The sequence below is a fragment of the Pteropus vampyrus genome, unplaced genomic scaffold (genome assembly GCF_000151845.1).
Source record: "Pteropus vampyrus isolate Shadow unplaced genomic scaffold, Pvam_2.0 Scaffold83, whole genome shotgun sequence".
NCBI lineage: Eukaryota > Metazoa > Chordata > Mammalia > Chiroptera > Pteropodidae > Pteropus > Pteropus vampyrus.
In genome coordinates this window covers 7,648,682-7,669,318 of record NW_011888864.1, presented here as the reverse complement: position 1 = coordinate 7,669,318, position 20,637 = coordinate 7,648,682, and the positions used below count along the sequence as shown (strand labels likewise).

General features: G+C 33.5%; 1 protein-coding gene and 1 pseudogene across 1 annotated transcript in view; both read left to right on the top strand.

Moving 5' to 3' along the window:
• Positions 1-6: 6 nt before the first annotated feature.
• Positions 7-20,637, top strand: part of IPO5 (importin 5) — a 38,669-nt gene continuing 18,038 nt past the window's right edge. The window contains exons 1-10 of the mRNA XM_011363223.2: positions 7-105; positions 5,566-5,646; positions 7,852-8,044; positions 11,952-12,054; positions 13,138-13,234; positions 13,444-13,548; positions 15,754-15,876; positions 15,961-16,081; positions 17,751-17,838; positions 19,696-19,802. Coding sequence (XP_011361525.1) covers positions 7,861-8,044; positions 11,952-12,054; positions 13,138-13,234; positions 13,444-13,548; positions 15,754-15,876; positions 15,961-16,081; positions 17,751-17,838; positions 19,696-19,802 — 928 coding nt within the window. The 5' untranslated portion in view covers positions 7-105; positions 5,566-5,646; positions 7,852-7,860. The remainder of the gene's footprint in view (positions 106-5,565; positions 5,647-7,851; positions 8,045-11,951; positions 12,055-13,137; positions 13,235-13,443; positions 13,549-15,753; positions 15,877-15,960; positions 16,082-17,750; positions 17,839-19,695; positions 19,803-20,637) is intronic.
• On the top strand, positions 14,800-14,918 carry LOC111741958 (annotated as a pseudogene).

The following is a 20,637-nucleotide window of genomic DNA, read 5'->3' as shown; positions in this document are numbered from 1 at the left end:
GCCAATGAGGCGCTGACGCCGGCGGCCGCGGCGGAGCAGCAACAGTTCTACCTGCTCCTGGGAAACCTGCTCAGCCCCGACAATGTGGTCCGGAAACAGGCAGAGGTAACTGCGCTCGTCGCCCTGGTTGGCGCGCCGACTCTTTCCCCAACATCGCCCCGCCGGGCCTTGGCCGCTCAGCGGCGGCGTCGCAGGCCGGGCCGGGCGGGCGTCGGCCGCGCAGCCCACGTGTGAGGCGGCTCGCAGATCCCGGCCATGCCCTGGGGCCCTTCCGGTTCTTGCAGCCTCCGCGCCGGGCGCCAGTTACCTTCCAGCCGCTGCTCGCACACACGTGCGGCCGCTCCTGACACGCTGCCCTCGTTCAGATGGGGAAGCCAGGCATGGGGGAGGGATGTGGGATTTGGGGCGGGCCCCCGGGCTCCTCTCGCCCCTTTCCCGCTTTCTCGCAGTGGGACCCTCCCCCGCGGCCTCCACCCAGACCAACCCTCTTATTCCCCCAAACCCTGGCTGCTACCTGCCCCATGACCCCTGCTTCTCTCCTGCCCCCTCTTCGCTACCATCTGTCTCTCCCTTCCTCATCTCCTCCTTTTGAAATGTATCTTTCTCTGTCGCCTTCTTTCCCCTTATTTCCATTTAGTCCTCTTTCTCTTGTCTGGTTTCTAACAGAAGCTAGATTTCCCACCTCATCCACAGTCTTGTGAAGTTACCCTTAAGGTTTCTTTCTAAGCAGGTTCCACCTTACTTTGCTCTTAGAACAAATCTGACTGGTCTGTAGAGATTTGTGGTCTCATAACATAAATGGGATGTCCGAGGACTTTCGTTGTTTAACTGGGCCAATGCCATCTGTTTAATTCTTTAATTTCATTAAATCTGACCTGAATCTCTCCTTTTTTAAACTGACTCCTGGCTTCCAAAATGTGGAGCTCAGGATATAGTTTCAAAAGACAGTATTTCAAAAGTATTTGCACGTTCATTTACCAAGTGGCAGTAAGATACACTGGGTTCAATAGACTGATGTTTACTGTCAAGTGTTGAGACCAGGATTTGTGTGACACTTCATGCATGGTACGGCAGAGAGTTTCCAGTTTCTTTTAAGTACAGTATCAGAACCTATCTTCAAACTTGATTATATATGGAGTTCTTTGCCACCATGTGATTGAAGATTTTTATAAGATTCAGTGAAGGATGTTCAGCCAGATCTTCTTACAGAGCAAACATTTATTTTACATACAGCTAATGGAATTGGGGGACAAGGCTTCTTCTGGATTCACAAATTTTATAGTTGTAATTAAAATCAAAATGTTAATAGACTTCGAATAGATTTGGAATGCTGGTTACACTTAGTGGTTTTATAATAGGCAAAGTAAATACCTGAAAGTTCAGTTCTGTATGAAAAAGGACTTTAAACAACTATTAACTTTATCCTTATGACTTTTGATTTATTATACGTATAATACACGTTAGGGTAAAAATTCAAATGGTGCAAATAGTTCTGTATTTCATTCCCTAAAAGTAATCAATTTTAAGTTTCTTATGACTCTTACCTGAAAATACCTTTACAAGCTTATATAAATGAATGTGCTTGTAATACACATACTATTGCGCAGCTTGGATTTTTCACTCAATATATTTCACATTGTCACATAAGAGAATTTGTTAAAGCTCCTATGTAGTATTCTGTCACGGATGTGTTATTTGTTCAACCAATCCTCTATGAGTGGACGTTGAGCTTTCCAGTGTCCTGCTCTTAAAAACAGTGCTGCATATAGACATACACGTATACCTGTTTTTTTCAGACTTTGCAGGTTTATTCATAGAATACTTGAAAGTAGCATTTGTCCTTAGAAGTAATATGCATTTATTAGTTGATCAATTTGTATTCCTATTAGTGGGATGTGATGATGCCTATGAAAACATTTTAATGCTTTCTGCTAACTCTGAGGTAATTTTTCACCAAAATAAATTCTTAATCCCAACCCATAATAGAAATTTCCATGTGTTACAAAGCAGAACAGCATTGTAATTAGTAAGCTAGTTTAATTCTGCCTCTTCCCTCCAGTTGCTTAAGTCTCTATTGTCAAGCCTAGTGGGGAATCTCTCTTCTATTTAACTAAATACCAGTGTCTGGTTCAGCTAGAATTCCAATTGGAGCCTGTTGTAAATCTTATCACTTCCATCACTTTGGGGATAGTTAGCAGCATTCAGCACATTTTCTCATAAAGAATAATTGAAAGTAAGTACTGTTATTCTCTTAATCTCTGTTCCCAGTGAAAACATTCAGATATTTTATTTTTACTTTATATATACTTGGAATACATTAATATGTAAAGAATTTTCTTAATTTGACCCCCAAAAGAAGGTAACTTAGAGGGGAAGCTCCCTTACCCCATACAATAATAGCACTAAGCTGGGTCTGTAAAGAAAGTAGAATATTATTTGAAAAAAGAAATGGCTTTTATAAGTAATCGAACTAAGTAAAATTGAATATTACAGTTTGGTAGTAAATAGAGAAAGTTTTTTGAACTAAAGACTTGACAGAAGCTCAGTAAATATCTTTGTAATTTACTCAAGTCAAAATAAAAATACTTAGTTGACACATAAATGCCAAACTGTTGACTAAGGTGACTTGTTTTACATTCACATATGAAATCAAGTACAGTAAAAATTGCATTTATTGTACTATATTATTAAAATCATTGAAGGGCTTCCAAAAGTTTTGAAACTTTTTCCATTGTATAAACCGTTTGGTAGGTTTTATCTTATTTCTATTTTAAACATTTTGAAGAATTTTTCTCTCTAACTTTACAAAAATTGTTTCTGATATTTGAAAAAATTAAATGCCCTTGTCCAAATACAATAGTTTACATGAATAAACAATTGAAGAACTAATTGACAAATAATCCAGAGTTAAATGTCCGTAGCATTCGTGACATTTTTTCATACGAAATAAGTATTTAATCAAGCATATACATGGATTTTTATATTCTTACTAATTTTTTCCTTTGACTTTGTTCCTCATTGATCCTAATATAAAACTTCATTAATGAGATTTGAATTGATGATGGGTAACATTTAAAACTACCTGATTTTTGAGGAACCAGGGTGTTTACTAGATGATGTTCTTTGTCTCCTCTTTTACATTTTTGTATGTAAGGTGGGCGCTCCATAAATACTTAAGGAATGCCTGAGATGAGTACATGTTAGCATTTCTCCTGGGCTGGAAAGGCAGGGTGGGAGGTGAAATTTGCTTTACATTGTGTGATTTTATATGATGGAATCAGATGGAATTCAAATTTTATTTTCCACAACACTGGGTAACATTCATTGAACCTGCCTGGGCTAGTGCTAGGAATATTATTAGAAATATTTATATTCACTATACTCTAATGTGCTAAGTGCTGGGAATGCAAAGGAGAAAAGATAACATACCTGTCTTTGTGGAACTCAGTCTGTTTAGGTTAAGAAAAAGTTACACTTTTGATCTTAAGGCTGTGTTCTTTTTGTCAAAATATTATCCTGACCCATGTTTTGGTATATATATAATACTGTGTCTGGATTTCCACAGTGGAACATATCAAATAGGGAATACCCTCTCTTAGGAGTCAGACGTCACTCATAGTAAACTCTTCCTCCATTGACTTCAAATTCGTTATGGAATAGAATTTAATAATTGACTTAATGTTTATAAGTCTTTTAGAATTAGCATAGTATAACTGTCACTAATAGTCTAGCGAGAGCCAAGGGTAGAGATCTTCGAAATTTATTACAGATTTTCTGAGAGTGATATCCTAGTAAAGGATTTTTTTTTTTTTTTAATTCAAAATTTGATTTAGCTCCTGGAAATTTAAGTGTTAAATATTTATAGCATCTACAGTATAGGGCTAAGCTAGGTATGAGGAATACTGTGAGAGACTATGTTTAAGTGGAAAAGCTATATCAGGTATTGAGTTGTTTGGATAAAGATTAAGTGAAAAAGCTCAAGGTACATAACCATTTTTGCAATCATCTTCTGAATATATTTACATAAATTATTTCTGGATAAATTCAAACCATTTTCTCTCCTCATCTGTGAATACATTTTGTCACAGTTTTGAGCATTATGTTCCTATGTGCTTATGTACTTGAAGAACTTTAGTTTATCAGAAGATTTTGAATTCTCCTTTCCCTCAGATTTGTTCTTCCCCAGATTGAGATATGTTTGAGAAGTTTGAAAACTGTAATACTGCATAAATGGAACTGGGTGTTTGGCGGAGTCAGCCCCCAGGGGTGAAACCCAGAAAGCATTAAGTGCCAGGGAGATTATGAGTACAGTTGGCCTCAGCAGACCAGTATTTTTTCTTCTAGTTATTGTCTGTGACCTTGTGCAAGTCATTTAACTTCTGAGCCTTTATTTCCTTATCTGTCAATGCCTCAAGGATGCTGTGGAGCAAGCATTTAATAAAAGGTGTAAGTTAGATGTGGATTCAGAGAAGCCCTATTTCCCTCTCTTCTTGTCACCATTGTCCAGAGAAACCAGGTAAATTATACAAGTGGTGGTAGCTGTTAGAGAGCAGTCTCTTTGAACTCAGACTGCTAAGAAATTAACATGTTATCTACATTATACCCTTAGAAGTAGATAGATGAGAGTGGACTATCTTTACTTATTTATCGCTGATTCTAGTCAATCAGTTTAAAGAGGCCTCTTAGAGAAAAACGGTTCCAAGCGTACTTAAAATAATGATTTCTTTTCCACTGTAAAAAGACTGCTATTATTAGAATTTTTATACATGCACATGAAAGTAAACTTCGACTTGATTTTGTAGACATCACATACTTAGGCCTTGTCTGTTGATCTACTCTGACAATCTGTTTTTAATTGGTGTCAACTTAGTTTTATTGTTAACCAACTTCCTCTCGTTTTATGTTATTAATTAGAGAAAAGTGTCTTGAGTCACAAAATCTAGATTTCTGGATTCTTTAAAATAATACTAAAGTCTCCTAGCCAAATTTCTTTTTGACTATACTCATTTATTTTGTATATATAACATGGTTTTAGTATGATCCTTGCTTGAAAAAAGGATAGCATTAAAAAATTGAATACTTTCCTTTTCTGACTTGTTTCATCTGCGATATGCCTCTGGTGGTTATAAGTAGTGCTAATTTGAACCAGTTCTATGTCATATGGTCCAAAAAATGTGGACAAGATAAGCCAGTTTTCCATGTATAAGGGGATAGTGAGTGAGTACTTTACAGTATGGTAGCTCAAGTCACACTTAGCACCCTCTTAGGCCTTGAGTTTTGTTCAGGGAGTAGAAGTTTGGGGAAATGTGTGCATACATCAAAAAAAATCTATTTAAGAGAGAAAGGTAGAAAGGAACTTGATAAGTAACTCCTTGGACATCCTCATTTTCCTAACCTATCCAAAGTATATTTTACGTTACAGAAGGAAATTTTAACAGCAGACCTAGAATTTGTGACTTCTCATCCATGCGTGGACCTTTCCCAGTCTTCATTTGTTTCTTTTCACTGATGTACTCATAAAGTTTTCCAACATTTTAACCTTTAATGTTTTTCTTTTTCGTATAGGAAACCTATGAGAATATCCCAGGCCAGTCAAAGATCACATTCCTCTTACAAGCCATCAGAAATACAACAGCTGCTGAGGAGGTACTACTTTAATACTTGAGAGTATATTCTTACAAAACAAGTTGGATATTAGATGGTGGTCAGAGTGGGTAGTGAGAATTGTTGTTTACTGCATTGTTGTTTACTGAATTGTTGTTTACCAGAACTTTGAACTTATTTGCCGAAAGCTACTTTGGAGTTAGAATTTTTAAAATACTCGTATTAAGAATGAGAATTACTTTTTCCCTCCCATATAAGATGATGTGTCCAAGATACTTAAAAGTTAATTGTTTTTAAATAATTATTAAATTTATTAAATTTAAAAGATTTCTGTAGCTATAAAAAATTTTCATTCTTGAAACAATTTTTTCTAAAGTAGGAAATTTAATTCATTCAGTATTTCAATATGTTGCCAAATGTTTCTGAAAAAATACTTTTTATTTATAAAAAGTTTATGCTTCAAGCTCTCTCTAGGTGGTGAAGGATGTGTACTATAAAGATCTTTAGAAACAAACTGTATAGAGGCCTTTAAAAGTCATGGCTTTTAGCAAATTACCAAGTGACTGTATCAGTTTCAAATTTATAGTTTCTTACTACTTTACTGTGCATTTAGCAGCTAATTTTTTTCTTCTCAAAAGTAATATCCTTATATATATTGAATGTTAATTGAATATCCTGTTTATTTTGAGAAGGGCATCAAAATACCCAAGTCTAGAAAACTTAACCCACCTACAAAACATTGCCCTTAGAATTTGTAAAGTGAGACTCTGCTAACAGTCACACTATATGCAAAATGCTTATATTAACACATAGTGGAACTGAAGTCATACTTACTTCTACATAGTAATACACCTGACTTTAATACACTTGACTTTAAATTTAATGTTCTCTGATAACACTTAAACGGTATAACTCTGCCCTTTTTAAAAAAAACAAAAAAAAACAAAAAAAAACCATTACCAAAGATGCTTCTTCACCTTTGTAATGTATTCTTTTTCTTTAATTCAAAATTGATTGCAAATATGAAGAATGAACATACAAGGTAACCTAAATCTCTAAAAGGTTGGCTATTTTATCTTGAAGATTGATGAGCCATATAGCAAACTTTAAAGCTGGGAATAATATGAAAATTACTGGATTTTATTTTTAAAAACCTATATTGAATCCAATTGATTTAAGAATTAGATGGTGATTGTGAACTAGACTTAGCATCTTGATTGTGGCTTCATAGTTTTCAGTGTATGTGTGAGAAGAATTATACAAATTTCAACCACTTTTGTGGGGATTTTTAACCACTTTGAATCTTTCTTAGGGCATACATTTTTTTTTAGAGCATAAATTTTTAAATAAGTTTGCTATCTGCCCAAAGTAGTTAAGATAAAAAAGGTTTTTCAGTGAAAAGTAAATGGAGAAAAAAAATGGCAAATTTTATTAGTATAGCTTAATTCTTATTTTTGTTGGTCACAGTCTCAAAGTAATTATAGAGATAATGAATAGCTGCAGCCCAGAAAAGGAAAATAACATGAATAATTGGGTTTAATGTTTTCAGTGCCTTATTGATTTAATATGATAAATTTTAGAAAGGCCTTTATTTCAACTGTTCGTTGATAATCTTAAGGAATATTATATAGAAACAGCCAAACTTGAATATATTCTACAGATTTTAAAATGGCATAAGAATATACACATTGAAATTGATTAGCTCTTTTTAAGTGTTGGGAATTTGTAATGTTTTTGCATGAATGAAGCATAAAGGTAAATGGATTTGATAGCATTTTATCTAAGAGGTTAATGAAAGGGCAGTAAAATAGCAGGGTAGGCCAGGTTGGGAGTATAGTAAGGGAGGGCACTTCATATACTTGAATGAGAGCCAAATGGAAGAGTAGGAAAAGAGCATTATAGGATTTGCAATTTATATTAAGATTTGGTTTTTTTCCAAAGACTATATTAAAAATAGGAATTAAAGACAGGTTTATCGTTGCTATGATATGTGTTCCTATTTGAGATCTGCTATGTTTAGGGCTTTTCCTCAGCTATAAACAAAACTAGTTTTTGGATAGCATTTTCTGCACAGTAGATTAATGTGATTAGAAATAGTTTTATGTATTTTACCTACTTTTTGAAAAGTTTAACAAAATGCTTTTGTAATGAATTGCAAAAATGTAATAGTAAAATACATCAATGACAGTGAACCTAGTTTGTTGGAAATTTTTTTCTCAAGTTATTAACCGAGTTAACTATTTATAGGCTAGACAAATGGCTGCCGTTCTCCTAAGGCGTCTTTTGTCCTCTGCATTTGATGAAGTCTACCCAACTCTTCCTTCTGATGTCCAGACTGCCATCAAGAGTGAACTACTCATGATTATTCAAATGGAAACACAGTCTAGCATGAGGAAAAAAATTTGTGATATTGCTGCAGAGCTGGCCAGGAATTTAATAGGTAAATAGGCAAATGCATTTATTATTATGCTATAGAAGAAAATACAGTTAACCTTTGAACAATACAAGTTTGAACTGGGCGGGCCTACTTATATATGGATTTTTTCAATAAATACCCATACTTTTTGACCTGCCGTTGGGAGTCTGCAAATACAGAGAGTTGACTATACATTGTTCTGCACCGTTTTATATATGGGACTTGAGCATCTGTGGATTTTGGTATCCATAGCGGGTCCTGGAATCAATATCCCTGAGGATACCAAAGGACAGATTAAGTATTTGGGGAGTCAAAAGTTCTATGCGGGTTTTCGATTGTTTTGGGATCAGCACCCCTAACCCCTATGTTGTTCAAGGATCAAGTGTATATCCTTTTTTAAAGTGGACTCTTTAGAGGAAGACTCCCTATATTTGACTACCATTCTGTTTGAAATGAGAATGCTTATGGATTCTATATTTAGAACCAAAATTACAGAAGTTTGTGACATGCAGTCATAATAGTTACCAATCTAAAGTTTTGAAAGTACAGTCTAACTTATAACCTACTTGCCAATAGAAGTAGAAATCAGTAGATGCTTTCACTGTTATATTTGTGTATTTATAAATTACATGCATATGCTATTATACTACTATGCTGTGTACATTATGAAACATCCCAAAATATTTTTTATTTAGGTAATTTATTTTTTTAATTTACAGTTGATAGTCAATATTATTTTATATTAGTTTCAGGTGTATCGCATAGTGGTTAGATATTTATATAATTTACGAAGCGATCCCCTCATTAGTCTAGTACCCTCTTGGCACCATATACGGTTATCACAATATTATTTACTGTATTCCCTATGCTATACCTTACATCCCATAACTATTTTATAACTACCAATTTGTACTTAATCTCGTCACCTTTTTCACCCAGCCCCACAACCCTTCTCTCAACAGGTAATCATCATTTTGTTCTCTGAGTCTGTTTCTGTTTTGTTTATTTGTTCTCTAAATTCCATGTATAAGTGAGATCATACGGTATTTGTCTTTCTCTGTCTGACTTACTATTAGCATAGTACCCTCTAGGTCCATCTATGTTATTCAAATGATTTCATTTTTTTTTACGGCAAATAATATTCCATAGTACATATGTACCACATCTTCTTTATCCATTTGTCTGTTGATGGGCACTTAGGTTGCTTCCTTATCTTGGCTGTTGTAAATAATGTTGCAGTGAACATAGGGGTACATATATCTTTTCCAATTAGTGTTTTGGATTTCCTTCAGATAGATACCCAGAAATGCAATTACTGAGTCATAAGGTAGTTCTGTTCTTAATTTTTTGAGGAACCTCCATAGTGTTTTCCATAGTGGCTGCACCAATTTGCAGTCCCACCAACAGTGCACAAAGGTTCCCTTTTCTCCACATCCTCGCCAACACCTGTTGATTTATTGATGATAGCTGTTCAGACAGGTATGAGGTGATACCTCACTGTGGTTTCGATTTGTATTTCCTTGATAATTAGTGACATTAAGCATCTTTTTATGTATCTCTTGGCCATCTGTATTTCCTCTTTGGAGAAATGCCTGTTAAGGTCCTCTCCATTTGTTAATTGGATTGGTTTTTTTTTGGTGTTAAGGTGTAGTTCTTTATAAATTTTCGATATTAACCTTTTATCAGATGTATCATTGGCAAATACCTTCTCCCATTCAATAGGTTGTCTTTGTTTTTTTGGTGATTTCCTTTACTGTTCAAAAACTTTTTAGTTTGACGCAGTTCCATTTGTTTATTTTTTCTTTTGTTTCCTTTGCCAGAGGAGATACATCATTTTTTAAAAAATTGCTAAGAGTAATGTCAGAGAATTTGCTGCCTATGTTTTTTTCTAGGAGTTTTATGGTTTGGGGTTTTTATTTAAGGCTCTACTCTATTTTGAGTTTATTCTTGTTTGTGGTATAAGAAGATGGTCTGTTTTAATTCTTTTCATGTATCCAGTTTTCTTAGCAGCATTTATTAGACTGTCTTTACCCCATTGTATATTCTTGCCTCCTTTGTCATAGATTAATTGACCATATAGGCATGGATTTACTCTTGGATACTTTATTCTGTTCCATTGATTTATGTGTCTTTTTTTTAATGCCAGTTCTATGCTGCTTTGACTACTCTAGTCTTGTACTATAGTTTGATATTTGTAGCATGATACCTCCAACCTTGTTCTTTCTCAACATTGCTTTGGCTCTTCGGAGTTTTTTGTGGTTCAACATAGATTTTAGAATGATTTGTTCTTGTCCTTTCAAAAATGCCGTTGGTATTTTGATAGAGATTGCATTAAATCTATAGATTGCTTTGAGTAGTACAGCCATTTTAGCGATTTTAATTCTTCCAATCTACTAGCATGGTATATGCTTTCATTTATTTGTATCTTCAGTTTATTTCTTGAATGACTTATAATTTTCTGAGTACAGGTCTTTTATTTCCTTGGTTAAATTTATTTCCAGGGTTTGTTTTGTTTTGTTTTTGATGCAGTTGTAAATGGGATTGTTTTCTTAATTTATCTGGTAGTTTGTTATTTGTATATAAAAATGCAATAGATTACAGAATATTAATTTTGTATTCTGCTACTTTACTGAATTTGTTTATCGGATCTAGTAGGTTTTTGGTGGAATCTTTATGGTTCTCTTTATATAGTACCATGTCATCTGCAAATAATGACAGTTTTACTTCCTTTCCAATTCAGATGCCTTGTTAATTTTTTTGTCTGATTGCTGTGACTAGGACTGCCCCCCAAAAATATTTTAAAGATGAGATAGAAAAACATTTAAAAATGCATTTTCTCAACTGTCAGAACTTTTTGGTCAGATTCATAAATATATTTTAAACTTAGTTCATTTTAGTGGCATTTGTAAAGGTTGAAAAGGCTACTTCATTAAGATAAGGACTAAATGGGAGAATATTGTTGGTTGTGCTTAGTAAATCAGGACACTAATTTTTTAATCTCAGCTACCAGCAAAGTTCAAAACCCACTAAAACTTTATTTTGAGTTGTTTAAAGAGCTTAGAAAGTTCTATTTTCAAATTTTATAAGTGTGTAGATATGAATTTTTATAGGTGACACCATCATTTTTAACTCAAAATCACGTAATGTTTCTAAGTGCTCTCTCCATAGATTTTTTTTTTAAAACAGCTGTTTTACTTCACCTCAAAGCATCTTTATGTTGAAGAGACAGATTAAAGTATTTTTAATTTCAGCTAAGTGGCACACTTGTCATTTCAGAAAAGTTTAGCATGTATGAGGGAAATTTTTTTAAAAGAAGCGCATAACTCATCTGTAATTTCTACAACTCTTAAGTTCTTTGTGACAATCTAACCAGTGAATTTCTTAACTGGTACTGTAGACTTTTGTAGTTGCTTGTTTTTATTACAAAGTATCACCAAAATTATGTATTTTAAAATCTCGTTTATAAGTAAACATGACAACATCTGATAGTAAAGCTGCAAAGAATGAGCACTGCTCTGGGTCCTGAGATTCTTACTCCCATATCTTCTCCAGTTTGAAAGTAATAATTATTTTGGTTTTAAGACCTTGTTAACAAAAATTATCTTTGCCTAGTTTTTGAACTCTTTAATAACAATAGTGTATATAAAAGATTCTGCCAATCAAAATGTCAAAAGTGCTGCCATGTCTCCAAATCTCACTTTTTTAGAAATGACCACTGCTAATGTCTGTGCTTATGTAACCCAAATATACACAGTTGCTTTTTATAGGATTATAATGTTTTTATGGTTAAAGAACCTAATCAAAAATATAGAGCAAGTGACATTTTCTACTACATATTTTGAATGAGGCTTATGAAATGAAAGCATTCACCCTTAACGTTTTAAAGTTTTGTCTTACACACTTTTTATGCCTGGATTTCTTTACTTTTTAGATGAGGATGGCAACAACCAGTGGCCTGAAGGTTTGAAGTTCCTTTTTGATTCGGTCAGCTCTCAAAATATGGGACTGCGGGAAGCTGCCCTTCACATTTTCTGGTATATATACATTGATCTAATTTTTTTGAACAATTTAATATCATGAATGCGCAAGCACATTTTGATTTTTTTAGTCTAACACTTTAGACTTATAATAATGCCTTTAGACAAGCTTTGTGTTTGCGTTGGAAGTAAAATGGAAAAAAATTAAGCTTTTTATTTCATATTATGGTCCTTTTTTGTATACAAGTGTTCTCTGGAACTTTATTTCTTTCCTTTGTTTTTTTATGATTCTGAAAAAATTTCTAGAATGGTTGGTTTCTTTAGTTGGAGATTGGCGCAGTAAAAAATGTAGCTTTTAGAAGGTCGCTTTAATACTGGCATCTTAAAGAAGAGAAAGAAAATGCTGGTGAATCCCCTTTGTTTTCCTGATCTTTTGTAACCGAACTTTTTAAAAATAAATAATTTTAATAAGCTCCTGTATATTTATAAGCAAAGCGGTTGAAGTTTAGAATTAAATCATTATTGGTGTTAATAAAATTTTCACACTACTGTGTTGTTATACAGTTCTACTGCATTAAAATATATTTGGATTTATAATTTTTCAGTATCATATACTTTTTTTCAATAAACTATACCTTGAGCATCAGAAGAGGATTAACACCATTTGCTGCTCCTATTGTCAACTGTATCTTACTTATATCAATAATCCAGAGGATAGAATTAAATAAAAGCATTCAGTTTGTTTACTAGTTTTAAAGTAGAGCAGAATTTAAACTACTTGGATCACAAGGTTAGGAACAGATTTTCGGAAAGCATGGTTACTGCAGCTACCATCTGAAATGCTGTGGTTCCTCTTGTTCCTCTTGCACTCTAGGTCAGCTTCCCACTGAGACAGAATGATAAGGATAAAACGTAGGGCTGGGATGGGTCAGCTCTACACCCAGGCTAATCATCTCCACTATGTTTGTTTCCATTCACCCACCCCCAAAAGAGGATTTGCTTGGAGAATGGGTAGATGATGTTCAACAATAAGGATTAGTGCACACTTTGGAGTCAGACAGACATTTAATTAGAAATTCTAGCTGACACTTTACTAAGATATACTATAGTTTTTAAAAACTGCCTTGGATCATTTTTTAGGAACTTTCCTGGAATTTTTGGGAACCAACAGCAGCACTATTTAGACGTCATCAAACGGATGTTAGTTCAGTGTATGCAAGATCAGGAACATCCATCGGTAAATCATTTCGATTTCATTAATATTAACACTTAATATAACATTTAAATTGTGAAAAATTTATATATTTGGCGATTGTCTTTACAGTAATGCTATAAAATATAAATATTGGTCTTACTGATGAAGAAAATTTCATCTCAAATAAGAAAACTTGAACTTGCATCCATCAAAAACTTCTCGTTTGACATTTTTTGCTTTCTTTATTTTAGATTAGGACGTTATCTGCTAGAGCTACAGCAGCATTTATACTTGCAAATGAGCATAATGTTGCTCTGTTCAAACATTTTGCAGACTTGTTACCTGGATTCTTACAGGTAAGAAAACAGTATAAAATTGGTGATAATTATATCTTTGTTGGTTTTCTGTAGTCTGAATTCATGTCAGAGTTCTCTAGTGCATTCATTTATTCAATAAATATTTATCGCTTACCATGTGCTGCAACTAGGCTATGGGGATACAGCAGTGAACAAAACATGCAGATCTCTGTCCCCATTGAACTTATATCTGTTACCTTGGATAGATCCTTAGCCTTTTAAAATATTTAGGTTAGAGTCTCAAAATTTTTCTGTAATGCAGTTGATATAAGCAATTTATATTTGACTAATCACATAAATTATTTCTATTGAATCAACTAAATAATCTATGAAATTTAATACCCATATTACATAAGGAGAAACTAAGGAGAGGATAAGAAACTTGCCTAAGGTCACAGTGTTGATAAGTGGTTAAACTGTACATGATTCAAACCCAAATAGGACTGACTGCAGTTCTTACTTTTAACTATAGGACTTAAAATAGTTTGTATTATAAGGTAAATAGTTTTTGGTTAATTCACATTATTGGATCGCAAGGATAGGTTGTTTTAAGGACACCTTCTGACTCAATTAGAAGGTAAAAATAAGTTTGGGCAAATTAGAGCAGTTATTCTCACCTTATCAGACCTCAGACCCCTTTTTATAAAAACAAATATTTTGTAATTTACCATATACTGTTCTAAAATTTAATGCATAGGTAACATCTCACATGTACAAGTTTTTAAAATATCAATATGTGTCCTAAATGAATACAAAGAAGTAATAGAAAGTAACACATGGTAAAATGGCTTGCTTTTTTATATTTAAATTCTAGAGCATGGCTGCAACAAAAGACATAATAAACTAGGTGATTTTTAAGTGATCTGTACAAATGCAGTAACTAAAAATGTGGGCTGATAACAGAGGTATCAGTGGCAAGTCTAACACCATGATTACTATTGATGATTTGATTTCTAGAAATGATAAAAGTTCTGGATGAGACAAAGTATCGATTCTTGATTTATACAGTATTTACATTGTGGGCATCACGGTACATTAAAACAGATCCTTATAAACCGTTTTTTTCATTTTTGTAAGTGTCTGACATTTATGATCATGTGAGATGCATAATAAGTTCTTGTGAGTTTCTCGGAAGCATTTGTGTCAGGATGCAGGATATCTAGTACCCCTGGCCTTTGCCCATCTTCAGTCTTCACAATCAAGAACACACCTCCTAGGAGAAAATAGCACCCCTATTTAAAACCCACTGGGGTCTACGGCCATGCTACCCTGAACACGCCTGATCTCGTCTGATCTCGGAAGCTAAGTAGGGTCGGGCCTGGTTAGTACTTGGATGGGAGGCCACCTAGGAAGACTGAGTGCTGTAGACATAACAAAAAATAAAAAATTAAATAAATAAAATCCACTGGTTTTATTTGTTTGTTTGTTTGTTTGTTTTAAATAGCTTTAATTCTCGTTTTAAGTATTCGGTAGAGAAGACTTAGAGGAAATAAAACTGAAATATCCTATGTGATTAAGAGTTGTTAGAAGGATTTAGTAGAAACTTTTCTCCCTCTACATTCAAACTAAAAAGATAGTTTAAGTCAATGACAAAACATTAACTGTGTCATTCTGTTTTAGTAGTTTATTACCTAAAAATCTTAAGTTACTAAGTATAATCTCAGGTTTTTCTTCCTCTGAGTTTGGAGAAAGTTAAAATGTTAGCAGAACATCTAGGAGTTGTCATTCTGAAATAGACAGTGATAGATATGAAATGCACACTTAAGTAACACAGTGACCAAACTTGACATCAAAAAAAATTAATTGGGTAATATTGGACACTTTAAATGTATCAGAGGATCTAGTATTTACTGCGTATATGAAAAAAACTAGGACACGGATATAGGAAGGACAGAGAAAAGGATTCCTTCTGGTTACGAAAAGAATTCCTTGATAGCCATAAGTTTTGTTGTGGTTATTACAGTTTCACTGATTTTAATTTTGACTTAGAAGTAAATCCTTATTTTGAATGTTTCTTGTTAACAATAAAAAGGAAAAGTATACATGTGGCTGTAGATAGAATGAACATTTGCATAATATAGATTGCTAAATTATTTGATGAAAAATACTCTCATAATTCTCTGTTGTTTGCCTCTTAATGTTTTGGCTAACGAGGCATAAAGTGGCTGTTGAGCACAGACTTTTTTCTTGTTTCATCTTTTCTAGGCTGTAAATGACTCGTGCTACCAGAATGATGATTCAGTCCTAAAATCCCTCGTTGAGATTGCAGATACTGTTCCAAAGTATTTGCGCCCTCACTTGGAAGCTACTTTACAACTAAGTCTAAAGGTAAATTGAATACTTCAGAAAATGTTCTGTATTATTTTCAGTGAGTAAACTACTTAAATATATGCAAATATGTTTTCTTTGTAGTTGTGTGGAGACACTAGCCTCAATAATATGCAACGCCAGCTTGCCCTTGAAGTAATTGTGACCCTCTCTGAGACTGCAGCCGCTATGTTAAGAAAACATACCAATATCATTGCACAGACTAGTAAGTCAAAGGTCTTTAAATAGTTTATGTTAATGTGGGAGAATTATTGGATAAATTTGCTAAGAGTTGCGTAAGTTCACATTTTTGTTGATATAATCAGTGTCCTTTCAAAATCAGATGAATCTGGAAAATGCATCTGTATACATAGGTACATGGGCTAAAAGAATTAAACATACCGAAAGAACTAAATATCAATTTTCAAATTAATCTATAAATTCAGTATAATTTCAGTCAAAATCTCAATAGAGTTGATTAGAAGATTGATCCCAAAATTCATGTCAAAGAACGTAGGGCCTGAAGTAGCCAAGAGAATTGTGATGACCAATTAATTGACTGTGAAGATTTAGAATTTGTTGATGGTACAGGTACAGACAAATGGAGTGGATGGAACAAAAAGGTCTGGGAGCAGATCCATTCATGTGGAAAAAAAGCTGACTTAAAAAGATAATTCATCAAGAGTCTTTAGTTACTTCTATGGAAAAAATATCACAACCTCAAATATTCTATAAAAACCAATTTGGGGTTAATTAAAAACTAAATAATATAGATACATTTTGTAAGTAAAGCTCGATAGTAGAAAAGGATTTTTTTTTAAGACTGAATCGCAAACCATTGATCATTGCTAAATCTGCAAATACTAAAACAGTTTTTTGTCCAACTAAATACACCGTAAGTAAAATTAAAAGATAAGCTGCACATTGAGAGGAAGTAGTTGCAGTGCACGGTATCTAGAAATTACACAAAGGCTAGGAATAGGAAATTTGCAAAAGAGGAATCTGAAATAGCTAAGGAACACTGCCTCTTTAAAAACAAGTGTAATTGTGGAATACAAGTTGTCAAAAACCGATAGTGTTGAGTGTTGATGATGTCAAATGTTGAGTGTAGTAAAGGATTTGCCTAGGAGAGGACTCATTTTCACAGCTCTAGTGCACTTCACACATTTTAGTGAAATAATACAGGTCTCCTTTAAAACTTCCCTTAGAAATGCAAGCTTATGCAACCACTGAGAGGAGTTTACTGATTTTTAGTACTATTGAGGACACTTGTAGCAATTTTATGCCCTGAGCGCACACTTGTCAAGGAGATATGTAAGAATTTCATCAAGGCAAATTTTGTAATGAAAAATTTGGAAACAACCAACATGTCTATCAGCAGGATAGTGTTTATATAATGAAATGCTATGAAGTAATTAAAATGAAATCCATGTGTTTTGAGAAAAAAGCAAAAAATTGCCAAAGGATGCATATAGTATGATACCATTTATTATATGAAAAATAAAATCTTGAAATACTGCTGTCTTTTGTATATAGATACAGAAATCTATAGTTTTGTATATAGATACAGAAATCTATAGTTCAAGTGTAAAAACAGTTTGAGAATCGAAACATTGATTTTATTACGGCACTTATCTCTGGTCTTCAGGAGGGAAAGAATGAATTAGGATTTGGGAAGTTTGACTCTTATATGTTACTTAAAAGAACAAGATATAAAGGAAATGTGGCAAAAATGTTAAAATTTAACAAACCAGATGTTGGGGGCACAGGCAAATAATTTTTTTGTGAGGTAAAGTGAATCTTTTGTTTTTTACTTCTTAAAATTCTTGTTTGTAAATGATATTGATAAAATAAAAAGCCATGGTCTTTAGGTTTGAAATAATTATTTCCTTTAGTTCCTCAGATGTTAGCAATGATGGTTGATCTGGAAGAGGATGAGGACTGGGCAAATGCGGATGAATTAGAAGATGATGATTTTGACAGGTAATCATACACACCGGATACTGTATGGAGGTTCCTTGACAGGATAGAGCAAGATCAGGTAGCAGTGAGAGATTTAGAGTTATAAGGCCCATCTCTTTCCCTCTATATTATGTAATCTGAGGTTAAACTTTTAAGTTTGAAATATGGGACACTTAGGCTTCCTGTTGTATACTTTTCTGCATCAGATCTCTAAATACTTATTTTTAATAAAGCAACTATCTTTTCTACCCCATTTTACTCTAAATTTTTTTAAAGATTTTCTTGTATGAATATTTTAAAAAATATGTATAAAGAAGCTTTATTGTGATAATTTCCTTTATATGCATTTACAGTGGTTGTTTTAGCAAAATTCCATGTGAAACTTTGTATTTTCCTAATAAAATGCAATTTAACTTTAGGCTAAAGAGTAGACAGTGATGAGACTTGTACAGTAGATGACAGTAACACTGGAATTGCTATTTTACTTGTGACTTAGAAGGCCCCCATGAATATAGATTCCTGTGGAAAAGTTAACAAAATCTGTTTTCACTGTCCAGTAGTGATGATGGCCTCTTACATGTGTTTGAAACATAGCACTTCAGAACTCTGTTTTTCATTCGGGAGTGCTAAAGGTTATATTATCATATTAAAGATGCAGAATGGAGAGAGAAAGTTGAGTGATTTGTCCATGATTACATAGTCGGTAGACTAGATTACATAGTTGGTAGGCTAGAGTTTAATACCATTTCTCTTACTCTTCCCAGGGCATTACACTACTTTTCTTTCTTAAAAAGAACTGAAATTCTTCCTGTGAAAGGCTGGTAGTCACTATAAGCTACTATAACAATATTAGAAATGAAAGACATTTGACTTAACAGAATACATGGTGTGTGTTTGAGGCTTAATCTCATTATTAAAAATGACTGATTTCTGGCTTAACTATGTTCCGAAGTATATGAAAGTAATCCTTCACTGGAAATCACCTAATAGGGCTGAAGAGAAGACTTGGCTCAGATCGGGTTTCGTTTCCTTTCCCTGGTTCAGTTTCTTTAATGTGCTGCTAACCTGGCCTATAATTTGCTCTGTAAAAAGCACTTACATTTATATAATTTATGAAGCTATTTTTTGTGGACTAGATGAATAAGATTTTCTTACCTATTAGTAAGTAGGCCTTAAATATATTTTTCAGATCAGTTTGTCTGAGAACCTATTCTAAAGATCACTTACCATTTTATCTTTATGTATATAATGTTATCTTCACAAAACAGTTAAAAATTATTCACGTATCAAACTCACTATTAATCTTGGATTTCTAAAACTGTGTAAGGCTTTTATGCCCAAATTTCTTCAATTTTTAATGAAAACACTAGAATTGAGTTTCACCTATACATAATTTTTAGCAATACAATTTGTTCTTTAAAGATAAATAAGCTTATAGTGAGAAGATATTCATATAGTTTCAGCACCTTTTTCAGTTTTCTATGTTCAGTCCACTGATAAGCTTGAAGGATACATGTCCAGAAAATGATATACACAAGGCCCTCCTAAATTCTCTACTCATACTTCTGAGTCTTGAAAGTATCATAAGCTAACTTTTAGCCAGTGAGAGATGTAGAGAGAGAAAAAGGGAAAAGCCTTGAAAAATAAGATTCAGACAGGACTTTTTAAACTGTGATGACTCATGATAAACATTTTATTTGCCTACCTCCTGCCCCCTTTTAACTCTAAGGTTTTTAACCCACAACTTAATACATACATTCAAAAGACTGTTTAAATTATTTTTTAGTCCCAGTTCAATAAGATATTTAGAAATGTCTGTATAGGGTACTATTCTGTATTTTGAATAGATTGAATACATTAAATTTTGTTTATGTACAGCAATGCGGTTGCTGGTGAGAGTGCTTTAGACCGAATGGCTTGTGGACTTGGTGGAAAACTCGTTTTGCCAATGATCAAGGAACACATTATGCAAATGCTTCAAAATCGTAAGCTATATTTCTTTCAAATGTTAAAATAGTGGAATGTGTCTTTCTAAATCTTAAACTCTAACAGATGTTTAGACTGCGTCTACAAATTAATCTTTGCCTTTTTATCTTCTATGTTTAACCTGATTTTTACGTTATACTAGTAAAAGTTCTTTAGCCATCTTTGGAAACATTCAGTCTTATGGTAAAGAATATTCTTCTTCACTATTGCAAATATTATTCAATTCTCCCTAGAATTGTCCTCAGTGTATAGGAAAGATTTATAAATTCTAAGGAAGAGTTACAGATTTCCTCCCTAGCTAGAAATATCTAGATGTGAATTTAATGCAATATTATGCTAATATTTGATTATATGAATCAAATATTAGCATATTTGATTCATATAATCTCCCTTTATCAGTATTTTCTATCATTTCCCTAACATTTGATCATTTGTCAGCCTTTGTAATTCGTATCAGTACCAAAAATTGTTATATACATGTCTTATTTTTGTCTTCTTAATTACAAAGTTAATGTGTTTGACTATTTTTTAATTCGAATACAGAAATGTGTAAACTAAAAGTCCCTTACCTTAGCTGTTAACAGTTCTGAGACTGTTTTGTGTGCTCTGCCCTCGCCATTTTTTTCTATGACTTTATTATGCATATATGCAGATGTTTTTCTGGAATGCGAAAATACCATACAGGCACACCATACTTAGCTTAAGCTTTTGTTCTACAGTACATCGTATCACCATATAGTAGCCTCTTTCATAATATTCCACACTTCCCCCATTAAGTGTTAACAGTTTTTGTTGATTGCAAATAATGATACCACATACACTAATAGAGAAATC